Here is a 15,277-nt window from a genome sequence, read left to right as displayed (position 1 = left end):
GGGCTCCCTCTATGGGCTCCGGTGGTTTCTTTCAAAAAGGGCCCGCGTGCTTCAAATTCTAATTTTGTGCTGATATTTTAGATATTTTGACTGTGTTATAAAAAGAAGGAATACAGCGTTGATGTAAGGTAATGATGTTTCACTCTCCGAACTGTATATAGGCAAATTGCAATATAGTACAGTCGGGAGTCGGGACATTGCGAGTTGTGACCATGAAGCTTATCTGTACAAAAATTGTGAGCACAAAATCTAGAGTTGGAAAGGTAACGAGAGCTATTGATGCTTAAAAGCCTATCGGGGTTGCATTACATTTTGCGATCTTAGAAATATAAGGGAGATGGAAATACCAAGAGTCACACGTGTGACTAACAGTCAAACCATCGTATAAGGCGGAATATTTTACATTTCTTTATATTGTTAGAATAATTATTCCAGCTTCAAAAAAATTATTCCGCGTTTAGAAAAAATATTCCGAAAAAATTATTCATACATGATCTTGTTTTGAAAATTTCGTCGCAAGAAATATAATGGTGTAGTCGGATTTTAATTTGAATATATAATTTTAAAAAATATAACTACGTGACACATTGACTGCTGGTCACGTATGTGCTTGGGGATACGTTACAGTTACGACTTACGATTTACGAATCAAGCTAAGCGAGCTCGCGACCGACACCAAGGCGAACAGCAGGAACGTAAAAAGCTCCCGTGCGAGGCTGGTGCATCACTCGAACTTACGTTCTGCGTCAGCTCCACTCCACCCGCCACCAGAAGAGAGAAGAACAGCGAGCACATCAGACCCTACGGCAACCACGCTTTCTCGCATCAACGGTGAAGCTCGCAACTTCCTGTGCAGGAAGCCAGGAACCAAAGCGCAAACAAGAGACAGCCCTGAAGCACCACGGCAGCCTGTAGACAAGTCAAAATAACGAGCCCATTTCGAAACAGTATGTGTTCCCATTTCATCACAGTATGTGCTCAAGACGCATCAAATGGATATTCGATGACACTGAAAGATACATACACCTATTAAAATTGCATGCTATGCTCAGCCGGTCAGCCCCTTCCCATTTTGCCAGAGTGGAATTCTTTAATAACTATAATGTTGGCTTGATAAAAAAAAAAAAACTTGCACTACTGAACTGTGGTTCCAAAAAAATGACCTTATACTGTGAAGAAGGATTTAATATTTGTGTTTCTTTATAGATGTCCTGTAACATATAATACATATAGATGATTGGTATTGATTGTTCAGATTATTGGTTATTGGTTCGCATTCTCATGACTCATCTGATTGATGGTAGGAACTAGGTAGGGTGGTATGTATGAGTAGTATACAGGCATAGTAAGGACATAGCAAAGCAGAGTGATCTTAAGCAATCTAAAAGATATAAGCATGCTACCAGCCTTCAGTCTAATATTTGGAACTTTGGATAAACATATCCTCCTGGACATCACTGATGCTTAGATAAGGCGACGAGAAGGAAGGTGATGTATGCAAGGGCAATTTGTGGAACAAGGATTGAAACGTGGTTGCTTATCCATTAATTGACAGCACAAATAGCAGTGTGGCTTTTGCATGAGAAGCCCCTGCTTGGATTTGGTTATGGGCAGGAGAAAGGACTAACCTCAAGCACGACAAACTGATCTTCAGCAAGTAGCATGCTAGATTGATTGGCAACAGCTCAGGGTCAACCAGCTTCTTTGGTCTGCATGGACGATCATACGAAATTCAGATTACTGATTCAGACTGGTTATACTATTGGTTCAGAGCATCGTTGAGAACTGAGGGCATAATCAACTTTGCCACATGCCCAAACTCCATTAGAATCGGTAGGCTCTTGGATGTGCACAGGGTAGCTCGTTCCAAGAAAATCAGAGCCCGCTCTGCAACCTACTATCTTGATGCTTCGGTTACAAAGCAGCAACATTGCAGTTACCTGGAATCATGTATGGTCGACAATGAGAACTAACATCTTGCACATTTTAGCTTACAACGGGAGACCTTGTCACCAATATTCCTGACAAGAACACTTTCCATCTTTGAAATGATGAAACCGATGCTTATCTCTGACAATTATCTCTCGATTCTCCACAGCCGACATATATTTGATAGCTAGATGGCAATCCCCGCATATCCGCAGGTTTTTTATTATCCTGATTGGAGCTGTGCTCCCAGCGCTCATCATGAGTCCAAAGGCTACAGCCAGTTTTTCACCATGATATCTTAGTGCAAACTCCCTTTCCTCTTCTTCCAATTCATGCAGCACCGAGTCAGTTTCAGGCACATAACCAGCATCAGTAATCCTATGGATTAGTTCCTCCAAATATTGGTAAATATCTCGAGTTTGCGGATGAGACTTCTCACCCATGCGAAACAAATGGGCAATACCCCCAATCTCAATCAAGCTGTAACCTATTTGCTTCTTCATTCTTCTCTTGATCATGGTATTCCTTACCTTCTCAACATGGTTCATTTTACCAGATAAAGCATAAATATTAGAAAGCAGCACGCGATGAGATGGATTCTCAGGCTCAAGGGCAATCAATCGCTCAGCCACCTCCACTCCAAGGTTGAAATTCTTGTGCATCTTACATGCACCAAGCATAGCTGTCCAAACTTCAGGCCCAGGTTCTCCAGGTATAGAGTCGTGTATAAATTGCATGGCATCATCAAGAAGTCCTGCCCTTCCATACATATCAACCATAGAACAATAGTGCTCAGCACGAGGGATCAATCCATAGACACCCTTCATTGTAGCAAAAGCATCACGGCCCTCACTAACCAACCCAGCATGCGCACAAGCAGATAGGACTGCAACAAAAGTGACATCATTGGGTGGTGGCCCTTCGTGCCTCATCAGATGGAATAGTTTGATCGCCTCATGGCCATGTCCATGCATGCCATATCCTGCAATCATGGAAGTCCATGTAACCACATTTCGTTCCTGGAGCTTGTCAAACCACTCGCGAGCCTTGTTCACAAGCCCGCACCTTACATACATGTTCACAAGGGCGGCACCAAGAAACACACTCATGTCCATCCTTTCAGAAACAATGCGTCTCTCCACTTCACGTCCCAAGTCCAGAGCACCGGCCTGTGCACAAGCAGATAGTGTGGCCACAAATGTCGCAGAATCAGGCGCCTCCCCAGCCATCTGCATCTCCTTATACACCTCAATTGCCCGCTCAGCAAGCCCGTTCTGCTCATACCCAGAAATCATAACGTTCCAAGCGACCACGCTTCTGTCACGAATTGCATCGAACAGCTTGCGTGCAACGGCCAGTTGGCCGCACTTGGAGTATAGCACAACAAGCGCTGTCTGCACGAATCCATCGGAGCCGAACCCAAAGAGGATAGCGTGAGCGTGGACGGCCATGCCGACGCGGAGCGCAGACAGATCGGCGCACGCCTTGGCAACGGCGGTGAACGCGAAGCTGGAGAAGGGGAGGGCGGCGGTGAGGAGGCTGCGGTAGAAGGTGAGAGCGGCGGCGGGGAGACCGCGGTGCGCAGCGGCACGCGTGAGGGTGCAAAAAAGGAAGGAGTCCGGTGCGGGGTGGGAGACGGCGAGGAGGTGAGCGTAGGAGGCGGCGCCGGCCGCGACTGCGAGGGTGGCTAGCTTGGTGGTGAGGGGCAGGGAGCTCGCGTAGCCGGCGACGACGAGGCGCGCATGGGCTTGCTTTAAAGGGCCGAGGCGCGGACCGGCAAGGAGGAGGGCATTGTACTCCGGCGAGCGGTGGTGGGGGTTCATACTGAAACTGGAGGGCTCGAATTGGATAGATGAATTCGCCATTTTCTTTTGGCGGGCTCGAGGATCCTGCGGTTTGAGAACTGGGAAGAGCGGAACGAGGAAAGGTTTTTCTCCCATTTCCACGTGTACGGGTTTGAAGCGCGCAAATTCTTCTGAAATCGAAACGGTTTTCGGTGGATTTCTTTCAAGGTTCTCTGAATTGCATTCAAATTAGATCTAATCATACGAATTTCATGTCACAATTCGGTTGTTCCAATAGTTGGAAATTTAAAGGTAAGTGGCATGTCCTTTTGCCATTTCAAATACAGAAGGAAAATATCTTTCCAGAAATCTTGAGCTATTTGGACGGCCAAGGTAGTAATTTTAATATTTTTTAGTAAAGTTTATATATGGGTTACTTTACTCCGCATTTTTTATTTTGTTTGTGTGTTTCAATCCTCCTGTGTTTACCATAAAGTTATGAGGGAAAAAATATAAATTCTAAAACTAGCAGATGATTGATGACATAAAATGATATTTTTTTGAAAAATATATTTGCTATGCTAAAACAACTGCAAGTCAGATGTATACAAAGGATTGATTTTATGTCATTCCCATCAACCTATTATTCTAGAACACAAAATATTCTAGATGTGTTTGGTCATCCGCCGTAATCGGTCACAGCGAGGTTACGGTACCTCCGAATTCACGTTGCACAAGATCAATGTTACACTTGTAGCGATAAAATGAACTGCGCAAAGTTATGGCAGCCTTCGAAGCATGTCTATTATTTTGTGATGACCGACGCAAGTTAGGCTTGGCGAGTGAAGGCGGATAACCAAATACGCGCTATAGGTCACTATAATTTTTTTAAAAAAATTACAAAGCATTTTCGAAAATTCTTGATCATGTGTGTATAATATTTCCAACTAAGGAAATACCATTCATGTGGCGAGTTTAGGATTTGTAGCATGTGTTCCGAATTCTCTATGTCAATACCATTCTAGTTGGCCGGAAAAGCATCGCATCATTCATTTAATCGCGAGAAAAAAAGCAGCACACACGCAGGAGTTTGGGAACAACCAGTGCTCCCGATTGCATGGCATCAGTGCATCAGCATCACTCCCGTCCCCGTTCCGTTGCCGGCCAGCCAACCAACCTTGGGGCGGGGGACACTCGTACTACGAGCAGCCCGAGACAGCAGTGAGTGGCGCGAGAGGCCCCGCGCCACACGAGACCGCGAGGCGCGCCGCAGCCGCACACCCACCTACCCGCCCGGAACCGCCCGTAAATGCGGACGCAGGGGTGGGGGCGCGGGGCGGTGGCGCGCTTGATGACGCCATTCAATCGCCGCGCGGCCCACGCATCCTCCCCCCACCTGCTCCGCCTCTGCGGCTGCTCCTCTTATTCCACCGTCGTCTCTCGCCTCCGACGCCACTTCGCCTCTTCTTCCTCCTCCCCAGGTCAGCACCTCCACTTCCTCCCCTCTCTCTGTTTTTTTTTGTTAGCTTCGGTTTCGGTTCAGCGCCAGGTGATCGTCGTTTTGCCACAACGGCATCACCCACTTGAGCTGGCAAGTTTCGGTGACTCCTCGCCGAAGCTGGACCACGCGGGACTCAATTATGATGTCTTGGCTTGGCAGAATGGAAGGTGTTCGCCGTTTTTCCACAGCCGCTCAGGCGCTCACCGGATGCCCTGCGTAGAAGGTTTTAGGTGTAATAGTGGTTGCGGATCAACGAGGCCGATCAGCGGATTTTTGATGCATAAACGGTTCAATGGATCATGATATGGTCCGAATTGTGGACCTGTGGAGCTCTAGCGATTGTACAAAGGAGCAGTTGTCCTGTGCTCCTAGTGGGTTTGGATCCCCCTTTTGTGTCTCAAGAGTGTTACACGATCATGGTGCTCAGGCAGAATTCTCGTTGACCTGCTTCTGTTATTGGTTTGTGAAGTAATTATCGTTGAATTTATGCGCTACCTCCAATCACAACCTTACTCTTTTTTAAATTCAATTACCACAACCCTTGCATGGCTGAGAATGAGCTTCATGGGTTTATCCAAGAAGCAGGGGTCTAGGTTAATGGTCATCTGATTGATCTCATAGAGGAATGCCTCCGACTGTTTTCTCAGAACATGACTCCTAGTTTGTTACTTTGTTAGTCGTCAATTTCGCATGCTATGGTTTGACGCATCTGATTAGATTACTGTACAATCTGTTTCATTTTTGTTCTCTAATGTTTCCTTTTCCTTGTTTGTTCTTTAGCATACTGCGCCAGACAGAACACCCATACATTCATGGAGGTGGTTCAAGAAGTCCTTAAGCATGGCTCAGCAAATGGCGTCCGTGCAGCTATAAGAGCTGACAAAAAGAGTTACAGCCTTGTCCAGCTTATTGCAGCTTCCCTGGATGTCCACAACATTTTGTGCAGCAAAAATGTACCACAGCTCCTTTTATGCTCTGCATATTCATTTAAGATTGCTCACTCAGTCACTTGGTGGTTAGAATGTTGAATCCTGACTTCCTTCCACGTTCTCATATGATTTTTCTCTTAGCTTTCTTTTTCCTTTGTCTGGGACTCTGGGTGCAATATGGCATAACTTCCACTCATAACGTTGGAACCAAAGTCCTTTGACAAAATATATTAATGCAAATGAGATGTAAGTTCATACTTCTGAAGTAGTCCTGGTGGACGCGAGTAGGAAACTGGGAGTGTACTTTTGGTGTATGTGGTTCCCAGGGATGCTCTCCAAATTGATTGGAACATCTTGATTAGGGGAATCAGATATTTGCATTCAAGCAGTTAGTCTGTCCTGTCATTGTCCTTGCATGTTTGCTACAAGGCCTCATCAATGTCTTAATTGCACAAAAAACCAGTAAGCCTGTCTCCTAATCTGTTTACGAAGTTCATTGCCTCTCTCCTCAAGTTACATAATGATGAGCATATGCAGTCATATCCTCTTCATGTTTTTCTGAGAATATGCTGGCCTATTGGATCCTCCACATTACTTTGTACTTTGCTTCCCCAGACATTTCATTTTGGCTTAGTAGCTCAATGCATATGTTAACTGCAAAGAACTTTGTTAAACATATCCGCAGGAGTTTGCTTCTGTAGTCAATTTTATTACGACCAAATGGTTAATGCATAAGTCTACCTTACAGAATTCTGTTAAACATAAATTTTACTGTTTTCTGTTCATCTGTTTTAATGGCGGTTGATGATACACAAGCAAAACCTTACTTCTTCTGTTCTTTTAGATGACACGGAATGGAATACAAAATTCTTCTTTGGAAGGAATAAATGGAACAGGCTTCCTTCATGGAGCTCGTGTTGGCATTGTGGCTAAACCCTCTCCTGAATTTGTTGCTGGGGTATTTGGAACCTGGCTTTCTGGTGGAGTTGCAGTTCCCCTTGCACTTAGCTATCCAGAAGCTGAGCTTCTTCACGTCATGAATGATTCGGTTTGTTCGAAGCTTACAGCAACATTTCATTTTGCAACATATCAACATGGAAATGAAATGCTCCATTTTCTGCTGCCATGCTATGGTTCCTTTTCATCTTTGTGTTGTAAGTAGAATTTTATTTAGAAAGAACTGCAAAAGCACCATGTAGATGTAGCTAGTAGTGTTTACTAACTCTTAAGTTGGTCACGTGGGACAATTAGACATCTTCTAGCTTACACATATGCATTAACATCGCGTACAAATCAATGCACTTTGAGGTTAAAGTGGATTTCTGCACCTAATTTGGTCTGTACACTTGTTCACTTAAAAGATTCACAAAGAAAGTAACATACAAAGACGCAGAACATGCGTGCTGCAGAAATTTATGCAAAAATACGATGGCAACCGCACTGTGCAAAAAAGAAAAAGAAATGAACTTAATTACAAAAGTTGTTGGTAAAACTTTTGTCTGCAGTCACACATGATCATAACGTTTTACATTCTTTTGCAAGTGCTACACATGTTCTAACACGTACTGCAATCTATGGATTTTTGAAGTGTAGAAAACCAGCGAAATAAATTTGTTCTTTGGTTTCTAATTGCTATGATTTATAGGATATTTCAATGGTTTTAAGCACCAAGGAGCATCATGAAATTATGGAGAACCTTTCTATCAAGTGTTCTGCTTATTGTTCTCTCCTTCCATCTATCACTAGTATACCTTCAGAAATAAATCCCCAAGAACCTTCAAGCAATGAGGTGACTTCATCAGTCTCTAGTTTAATAACTGAGGTCAACAGTTCAAACAAAATCAAAGGTGAATTGCTCATCTACTTTTTCTTATTGAATCTTGAACTTAGTGGCTGATATTCCTTGCTGTTTATGTGGTCTTCTTTTGTGTTTACAGTATTAATTCGATACTCTCCTTTTCTGTTTCCACTATGAGCATTTACTCACTATTCACTAATAATTCCAAATATTCTGCTGATAGCTCCTATTAACCCAATTTTCCTGGAGTTTGATTGTACAGGAGATGATCCTGCTCTTATCCTTTACACAAGTGGCACAACTGGGAAACCAAAAGGAGTTGTTCACACCCACAAGGGCATCCTTTCTCAGGTGCACTTTTCATCTTTAAATGTATATATACATGGTTCTAGAGACTGTTGAACAATGAAGAGAAGCTAATATTTTTGCTTACCTTGCTGATTCTATTTCTGTATATTTGCCACATTTCCATGGTTTTGTTATTACAGTTGATTGACCTAAGAGTTTTTGTGGTTTGTGTGACATTTTTAGTTGCTGCATGACCATTTTAGCTGGCATGATAAATTGATGATATGGTGTACATAACATTTATCCTAACTGATTTGGCAGGTCCAAATTCTATCAGAAGCATGGGGATATCGAAGTGAAGATCAATTTCTGCACTGTCTTCCGCTGCATCATATCCACAATTAATGCTATTGCTATTTAAATATTTAGCACTCCATTATATACTAATATTTCAAATTGCATTTTTTTTTCAAGCCCACACCATTAATTTGTTTGAAGAATTCACTATTTAGTAACACCGGTTAGTCGCTGTCTAGGCGTTGTAATGCTTTGGCATTGGTCCTGCATGAAGAGTTGTTATGAGTTAGAACAGAATATGAGATATGAATCCAAATGTTCCTAACATAGCATCTCTATATTAATGCTTGTACTTGAAACAGAGGAAGAAAGTGTTAGCTGGGTGCTATGCATGCATTCGTCAGTTCCACATGGGTCGGCATAGAGTGGTTTTAAGCGCAGTGGTAGTACATGACATCTTCTCTCTTTCTCCATAGGAAAATGTTTGGTACCATCAGTTCTTTACTCTTCTTGTACATACTGTTACTTGTTATATGATCCTTCAGGTTTGAAATATAAAACACATGTACCACTCCCCTCTATTAAAAACGAAATTGAACTCATGTACCAGGATAGGAGTTAGAAGTGGAGTTAGGTCTGTTGCAGTTTTTAATTTGAACATTGATAGTGCCACTTCTTATGATTGTGTTTGGGGTATCCATTTCTTTTGTCATTATTGTTGAAGTCCTTAACTTCAAGTGTACATGTGCATGGCCTTTTCAATGCTCTATTTGCACCCCTCTATTCTGGATCAGTGGTAATTTCCCTCCCTAACTTTTATTTAATCTCTAAATGATCTATTTAGGAGATAATGCTATTTGATCAAATTTTCGTTTAGGTGAACTTGTCTTCGATACAGTTTGTTTTTGTGCAAGTAATAGATCCGTTCACATTTGATTTAGGAGATGTAAACAATGAAGCTTTTTTTCAGCAGCACATCTGCAAAGTTACTTTCATGGTAACATATATTCTTTGTGATTGCAGGTTGAGTTTATTCCGAAATTTAGCGTAAGCGGGATATGGCAGAGATGGAGGGAATCATATCCCAACGATGCCAGTAAAAATGATGAGGCCATTACAGTATTTACTGGAGTATGATTCTCTATGATAATATAGCAATCTATCTCCAGATTCATGCCAAACTGAGATATGCCGATGTGTCTTCATATTGTTTGATAAGTAAAGGTATTTCAATACCTCTGCTGTGGCAGGTTCCAACCATGTATACACGTCTGCTGCAAGGGTATGATAATATGGATCCTGATCAACAATCCGCCTGTTCTTATGCTGCAAAGCAGTTGAGGTTAATGGTAAGTTCTTCATGTTCATTGAAACTGAGTCTTCAGTTCGGCTTTATCTCCCTTACTTTGTTCTTAAAGCCTCACAGTTACCTGCTATGTACAAAGTTGCTTAAAAGCGTGAATGTATGATATATGATTTAAAGAAAGACAGATGGCATGGACCCTTGGATCCTGCTATTGAATCTGCAAGGTCGAATGGTCTCTGTGGCTATGCTTGTTCAATCAACTGTAGAAACACTTAATTAAGGACCTTGAGCCTTGAGGTATATACTACACTCTGTAAATTCAAAGACCAAGTGGTCTTAAATATATGACTTAATTTCGAGGACTCTAATACTGCAAGAACCTAAAAGTTTTTGCGTGCGTGTGTGAGCCCAGATATGCTTGTGTTTCCTTTTTACATTCTTTATGTCTTCTTGCTGTGCATTAAAGCAAAATGATTTCCTGGTTTGTAATGACTCTTACATCTGTGGGTAATAGATGCTTAGTGGTGGGTTTTCCTGTAGACCACTGGACTGATGCAATGAATTATAAAAGTTCTTTTTAATACTCATTGAATCACTGCAGATGTGCGGGTCATCAGCTCTTCCTTCCCCACTTATGAAGCGGTGGGAGGAAGTAACAGGTCACCGTCTTTTGGAACGTTATGGCATGACTGAGGTAAATCTTTTAAAAGAAAAACATCAACTTTTCCTCATCTAGTCTGTACACGTTATGGCTCTTGACAGACTTATTGGTTACAGTTTGTCATGGCACTGTCTAATCCATTGCATGGTATCCGGAAAGAAGGTACAGTTGGTAAACCTCTTCCACGTGTTGAGGTACGATGAACAATTCACGGGAGTTAGAAACATCATTAATATAATATTTATTCTGTGTATTCTGCATTGCTTCGTAGCTTGTAACTTGTAAGGCATCTTTCTGAATTCTGACACAGGCTAAGATTATTATGGATGATGGTACTGAAACTACAACTGGAGTTGGTGAGCTCTGCATTAGAAGTCCGTCACTTTTCAAGGAGTACTGGAAAAGACCAGAGGTATGATTGTGCTGTTTTAGTTGATGAGCGTACAGTTTTGGAGGGAACATTCCATACCACTTAGGAAGTTCCTGCTTCTTACTAACCACGGCTATAAACTATACATCTTGTTATTTAAATGCAGTGATGCGTATTTTATATAAATGCAATGCTATGATTTGCTAAGCGTACTACACAAGTGAAAATTTTACTAGAACATTTTAACCGTAAAGGAACTAGTGAAGGATGCATTCTGAGAAATTAATATACATGAATTCATCATTGAAAATGGTGATTTTTTTGCAGGTTACATCAGAATCCTTCATCGATGGTGGATTCTTCAAGACAGGTGATACAGTAACTGTAGATGAGGAAGGATACTTCATAATTTTAGGACGTAAGTACCACTTTACTCGCATGCACACTTATGTTTTTCTGCTTGCTATTTTCATCACCTCATGGTGTTATGCCTGGGGTGAGTTTTGGATTGTTTCCAGCCTCATTTTTAGTTTTTTGTACTAACTTATGCAGGCACAAATGCTGACATTATGAAAGTTGGTGGTTATAAGTTGTCAGCACTAGAAATTGAGGCAGTGCTGCTAGAGGTAACTTACATACGTTGGAAAGTACTTTTGAAGCGTAGTCACTAGATGATATTAACTTGCATATCTTACTCATGTTACCTAATTGTGCATGACGCTGGTCTATTTTTGGCTTCAGCATGACGCTGTATTGGAATGCGCTGTCCTTGGCTTGCCTGATGAAGCCTATGGGGAGGTTATATGTGCAATAATTGTGCCTAAGGAGGATGCGAAGAAAATGGCGGAGCAGGACTCAAAGCCAGCACTAACCTTGGAAGCATTGACATGTTGGTCGAAAGATAAGCTTGCTCCATACAAGGTTTGCAATTTACACCATTTCCCCCCTTTTCCTAGCTGCTTTGTAGGGTCTCTCGCACTCTTTTCACAGAATTTTTCCTTTGCCTGGTGCCTTTTCCCAAAGTGCTCGCTGCTGCCTGACATCATAAAATTTTCAATTTGTTAACAGAAAGTGTCAGTAGCGCATGTTATATTAACAGAAAGATGTTCATGAACCATTTACGACATTTATGATCTTGTTAGACCTACATTTACATAGATAGTGCCTTATCACTCCCAAGTTCAAATACTAGTCTCATTTGACATCAGAGCTGATTCTTTTAACTGTGGATGCCAGATTCCAACAAGATTGTACTTGTGGGATTCTCTTCCTCGCAATGCCATGGGAAAGGTGTGGATACGATCTCTTTTGGATTATACTCTCGTAGTCTCGTATTAAGCTTGCAGCTGAATTAGCCGTGTTGCTTATTTCAGGTTAACAAGAAGGAGCTGAAGAAATTATTAGGAGCTTAGCTACTGAGTTTATAGATATCTTTATATATTCGTTTCACTAAAGTATAGTAAGGCGGACGCATCATAGTGATAAGTTATTTCTTTATCATGGAACAATAATTTCCCAAAACTTTCCTTCATTCATATTTTATTGTATTTTTTCTTCAGTATATATATAGACAATGATAATCTGTCGGGGGGAAAAACACCGACTAATATAGGAAATTCGCAACGGCCTGAGCTGCAGTGCACACACACGTTTCTTTAATTCTTTCTTTGTCAGAAAAGTTTCTAACCACTGCACGTCTGCACCGCACATTCAGGTTCCAGAAGTTCAATGCTCATCCCTGCAAGCTTCTTACATGGTAAGAACACAGGCGTCAGGTTCCAGTTCAATGCTCAACCCTACAAGCTTCTTACATGGTAATAACACAGAGGCGTCCGAGCCAAGGCTTCAGCAAAAGATGACAAGACTACAACATTGGCTGCTCCCTGTCGTCGTCCTCTTCCCACTCCACGTTCTTCCCCTCCTCGCCATACACCCAGCTGCACCAGGCGAAGTAGACGAAGTTCACCACGCCGTAGCCCGTGAGCAGCCAGTAGTAGTAGTCGTAGTGCCCGGCGTTCAGGTCGTCGACGAGCCAGCTCGTCTCCCCCCCGCGCCTGCTCGCCGCCTGGACCACCTTCACGATGAGGGCGCCCGCCAGGTTGCCCACGCCGAAGGCCATGTACAGCAGCGACATGCTGAAGCTGGCCATGCTCTTGGGCAGCTCGGTGTAGAAGAACTCGATCTCCCCGATCACGCCGAACGCCTCGGCGAGCCCCACGAGCGCGAACTGCGGCACCAGCCAGAACGCCGAGATGGTGACACCGCGCAGCGCCCGCCGCCGCCGCGCGCCCTCCACGGCGGCGGATACGGCCGTCGACGCGGTGGCGAGGAGCAGGCCGCCGCCGATGCGCTGCTTCATGGTGAGCCCGCGCGGGTTGCCCGTGTGCCGCCGCAGCGCCGGCGCCACCCACCTGTCGTAGCTGGCCGACCACAGCGACATGGTGGCCATGTTGAACAGGGCCAGCGAGCCACTGGGCACCTCGAAGTACCGGCCCCTGCCGACGCGCCGGTCCATGGTGTCGGCCTGCTTCACCGCGAAGCTCTGGTTCATGGCCAGGGCGAGGAAGATGGTGGACGACCAGATGGGCAGGACGCGGATCGCCGACTTGAGCTGCTCCACCTGGTCCACCGTGCACAGCCTCTTCCCGCTGCGGCCGTGCCGCTCCGGGGCGGCAGCCGACGCCGCGCTGTTACTGGGCGAGTCCGTGTCCTCCTTGGTGGCGCAGACCATGCACGCCTTGTTCAAGAACCTGAACGTCCAGCGTGAGAGTCAAATCAGTCAAACCAGCATGACGCATCTATTCCTTCTTCAACGATGCTGCCGCGGCATCTTAGGTCTCACACGTGACGTACGTACCTCAGCTGGTCTGTGGGGATAGTGAGCTTGGAGTCCTTGAGGTGGTGGTACACGCCGTCGCCGGTCTTGGCCGGCAACCGCGCCCTGTGGTTCCTGATCGCCGCGCCGACGGCGGCGCCTATCCCGGAGAACATCTGCCTCTTCCCCTTTTCGTTGATGTAGAGACCCGATCCCAGGAGGAAGCTCACCGTGGAGAGCAGCATGAGGCCCATCGAGACGGCGAACCCGACGCTCCACCCGACGTTGTCCTGGAGGTAGACGATGGCCGTGACGGCGATGGTGAAGGCCACGCCGATCGACGCGTAGTAGGCGTTGAAGTAGGCCTGCAGGATCATGGACCGCTGCTCCTTGGGGTGCCTCGAGAACTGGTCCGCGCCGAACGCCATGGAGCACGGCCGGACGCCGCCGGCGCCCAGCGACAGGAACGCGAAACCGGAGAGCAGCCACGCGAGGTGCCTCGCCCCCGGCGGCGCGCACTGCTCGCCGTCGTTGCACGGGGGCGGACGCGCTCCGGGGATCGTGGCGCTCAGCCACAGGAAGACCATCCCCTGTGAAGTGATGCGAGTGCAGAAACGGAAGCGATCACTTCATGGCGTTTTAAGAAACTCCCTCGCTTTGCTGAGAGAGAAGAAAGGCAGTGAACCTCCGATCTCTGCTGCGCACTTACAATCAGGCAGGCGACGGAGCCTAGCGCGACGGCCATGAACCGGCCGAGGTACATGTCGGCGACGACGGCGCCGGGGATGGGCGCGAAGTTCGATATCGCGCTCCACACGAACAGCATCGTTTGGGAGGCGACGGTGCTCAGGTGGTACTTCTTGGTCAGGTACGTGATCATGTTGGTGTTGAGCCCGAATCCAGCAACTTTCTCCAGCATCTCATTTACTAGGCATCCAAAAACACGAAACAAATTCACCATCAGAACCGAAGGGGCGCGATGGAAGTCGAAAAGGTAAGATGAAAAGATTCAGTGCAAAACTTGTGGGCAAGTAAAGGGTTGCAGAAAACAAAAAAATGGAAAATAAGAGAAAATCGAAGGAAGAAGAACACTATTGCCTCAGCATCAGTTTTCTGAAATTCACTTGCAGTCAGTTTCGGAAGAGGAACTCACAGAAGATGAATGGGAGGGCTCTGTACCCGCCCTTATTCTCCTTGAAGCGCCCTCCTGCTGCCGGTTCAGTCACAGCAGCAAGAGAGGGCTCCATGGCGCGGCGCGGCCGAGACCAAACGCAAGCCGGCAAATGCTACCGAAAGATCTGGCCGGGGGAGCTTCGCTGGATCTTCGCAGCAGGGCGCCGGGATCAGGCGCTAAATAGCTCCATCGGTAGACGGTAGGTAGGTCACAAGGCCGACAGCTACTAGTAGCTCCCGTCTAGGTGAATATCTAGGAAGGAGACCCTCGCATGCAAGTTTTTCTTTTCGCCTGGAACGCAGCGGCATGTGCACGCACATCGCCATCGTTTCCGTTTGCTTGCCCATCTCAGACGGGGGTGGCTCCTCTAAACTTTTTCCCCTTTGGATGTTGAGGTTGACAAGTTCCGCCAAAATTCAACAAAG

The 15,277-nt window shown here is 45.2% G+C and overlaps 3 protein-coding genes across 3 annotated transcripts; 1 reads left to right on the top strand and 2 right to left on the bottom strand.

Moving 5' to 3' along the window:
* Positions 1 to 823: 823 nt before the first annotated feature.
* On the bottom strand, positions 824 to 3,786 carry LOC112893022 (pentatricopeptide repeat-containing protein At2g33760). Its single transcript, XM_025960160.1, has 2 exons — positions 1,629 to 3,786; positions 824 to 909 (listed from the first exon to the last, which is right to left on the bottom strand). Exon 1 carries the CDS (start codon positions 3,750 to 3,752, stop codon positions 2,010 to 2,012), a length of 1,743 nt encoding a protein of 580 aa, XP_025815945.1. The 5' UTR covers positions 3,753 to 3,786; the 3' UTR covers positions 824 to 909; positions 1,629 to 2,009.
* A 1,071-nt stretch (positions 3,787 to 4,857) lies between these two features.
* LOC112893888 (malonate--CoA ligase) lies at positions 4,858 to 12,492 on the top strand. Its single transcript, XM_025961410.1, has 17 exons — positions 4,858 to 5,194; positions 5,995 to 6,167; positions 6,988 to 7,191; positions 7,789 to 7,990; positions 8,204 to 8,292; positions 8,551 to 8,620; positions 9,270 to 9,322; positions 9,550 to 9,657; positions 9,777 to 9,875; positions 10,434 to 10,526; positions 10,610 to 10,687; positions 10,804 to 10,905; positions 11,191 to 11,281; positions 11,416 to 11,489; positions 11,605 to 11,784; positions 12,100 to 12,153; positions 12,237 to 12,492. Exons 1-17 carry the CDS (start codon positions 5,023 to 5,025, stop codon positions 12,273 to 12,275), a joined length of 1,881 nt encoding a protein of 626 aa, XP_025817195.1. The 5' UTR covers positions 4,858 to 5,022; the 3' UTR covers positions 12,276 to 12,492.
* A 142-nt stretch (positions 12,493 to 12,634) lies between these two features.
* On the bottom strand, positions 12,635 to 14,979 carry LOC112893889 (protein NRT1/ PTR FAMILY 1.2-like). Its single transcript, XM_025961412.1, has 4 exons — positions 14,832 to 14,979; positions 14,388 to 14,605; positions 13,721 to 14,268; positions 12,635 to 13,613 (listed from the first exon to the last, which is right to left on the bottom strand). Exons 1-4 carry the CDS (start codon positions 14,923 to 14,925, stop codon positions 12,728 to 12,730), a joined length of 1,746 nt encoding a protein of 581 aa, XP_025817197.1. The 5' UTR covers positions 14,926 to 14,979; the 3' UTR covers positions 12,635 to 12,727.
* Between the last annotated feature and the right edge of the window lie 298 nt (positions 14,980 to 15,277).

This window comes from Panicum hallii, chromosome 5 (assembly GCF_002211085.1).
Source record: "Panicum hallii strain FIL2 chromosome 5, PHallii_v3.1, whole genome shotgun sequence".
Classification (NCBI taxonomy): domain Eukaryota; kingdom Viridiplantae; phylum Streptophyta; class Magnoliopsida; order Poales; family Poaceae; genus Panicum; species Panicum hallii.
Note: the sequence above shows the minus strand (reverse complement) of the source record. Positions and strands in the feature narration are given on the sequence as shown.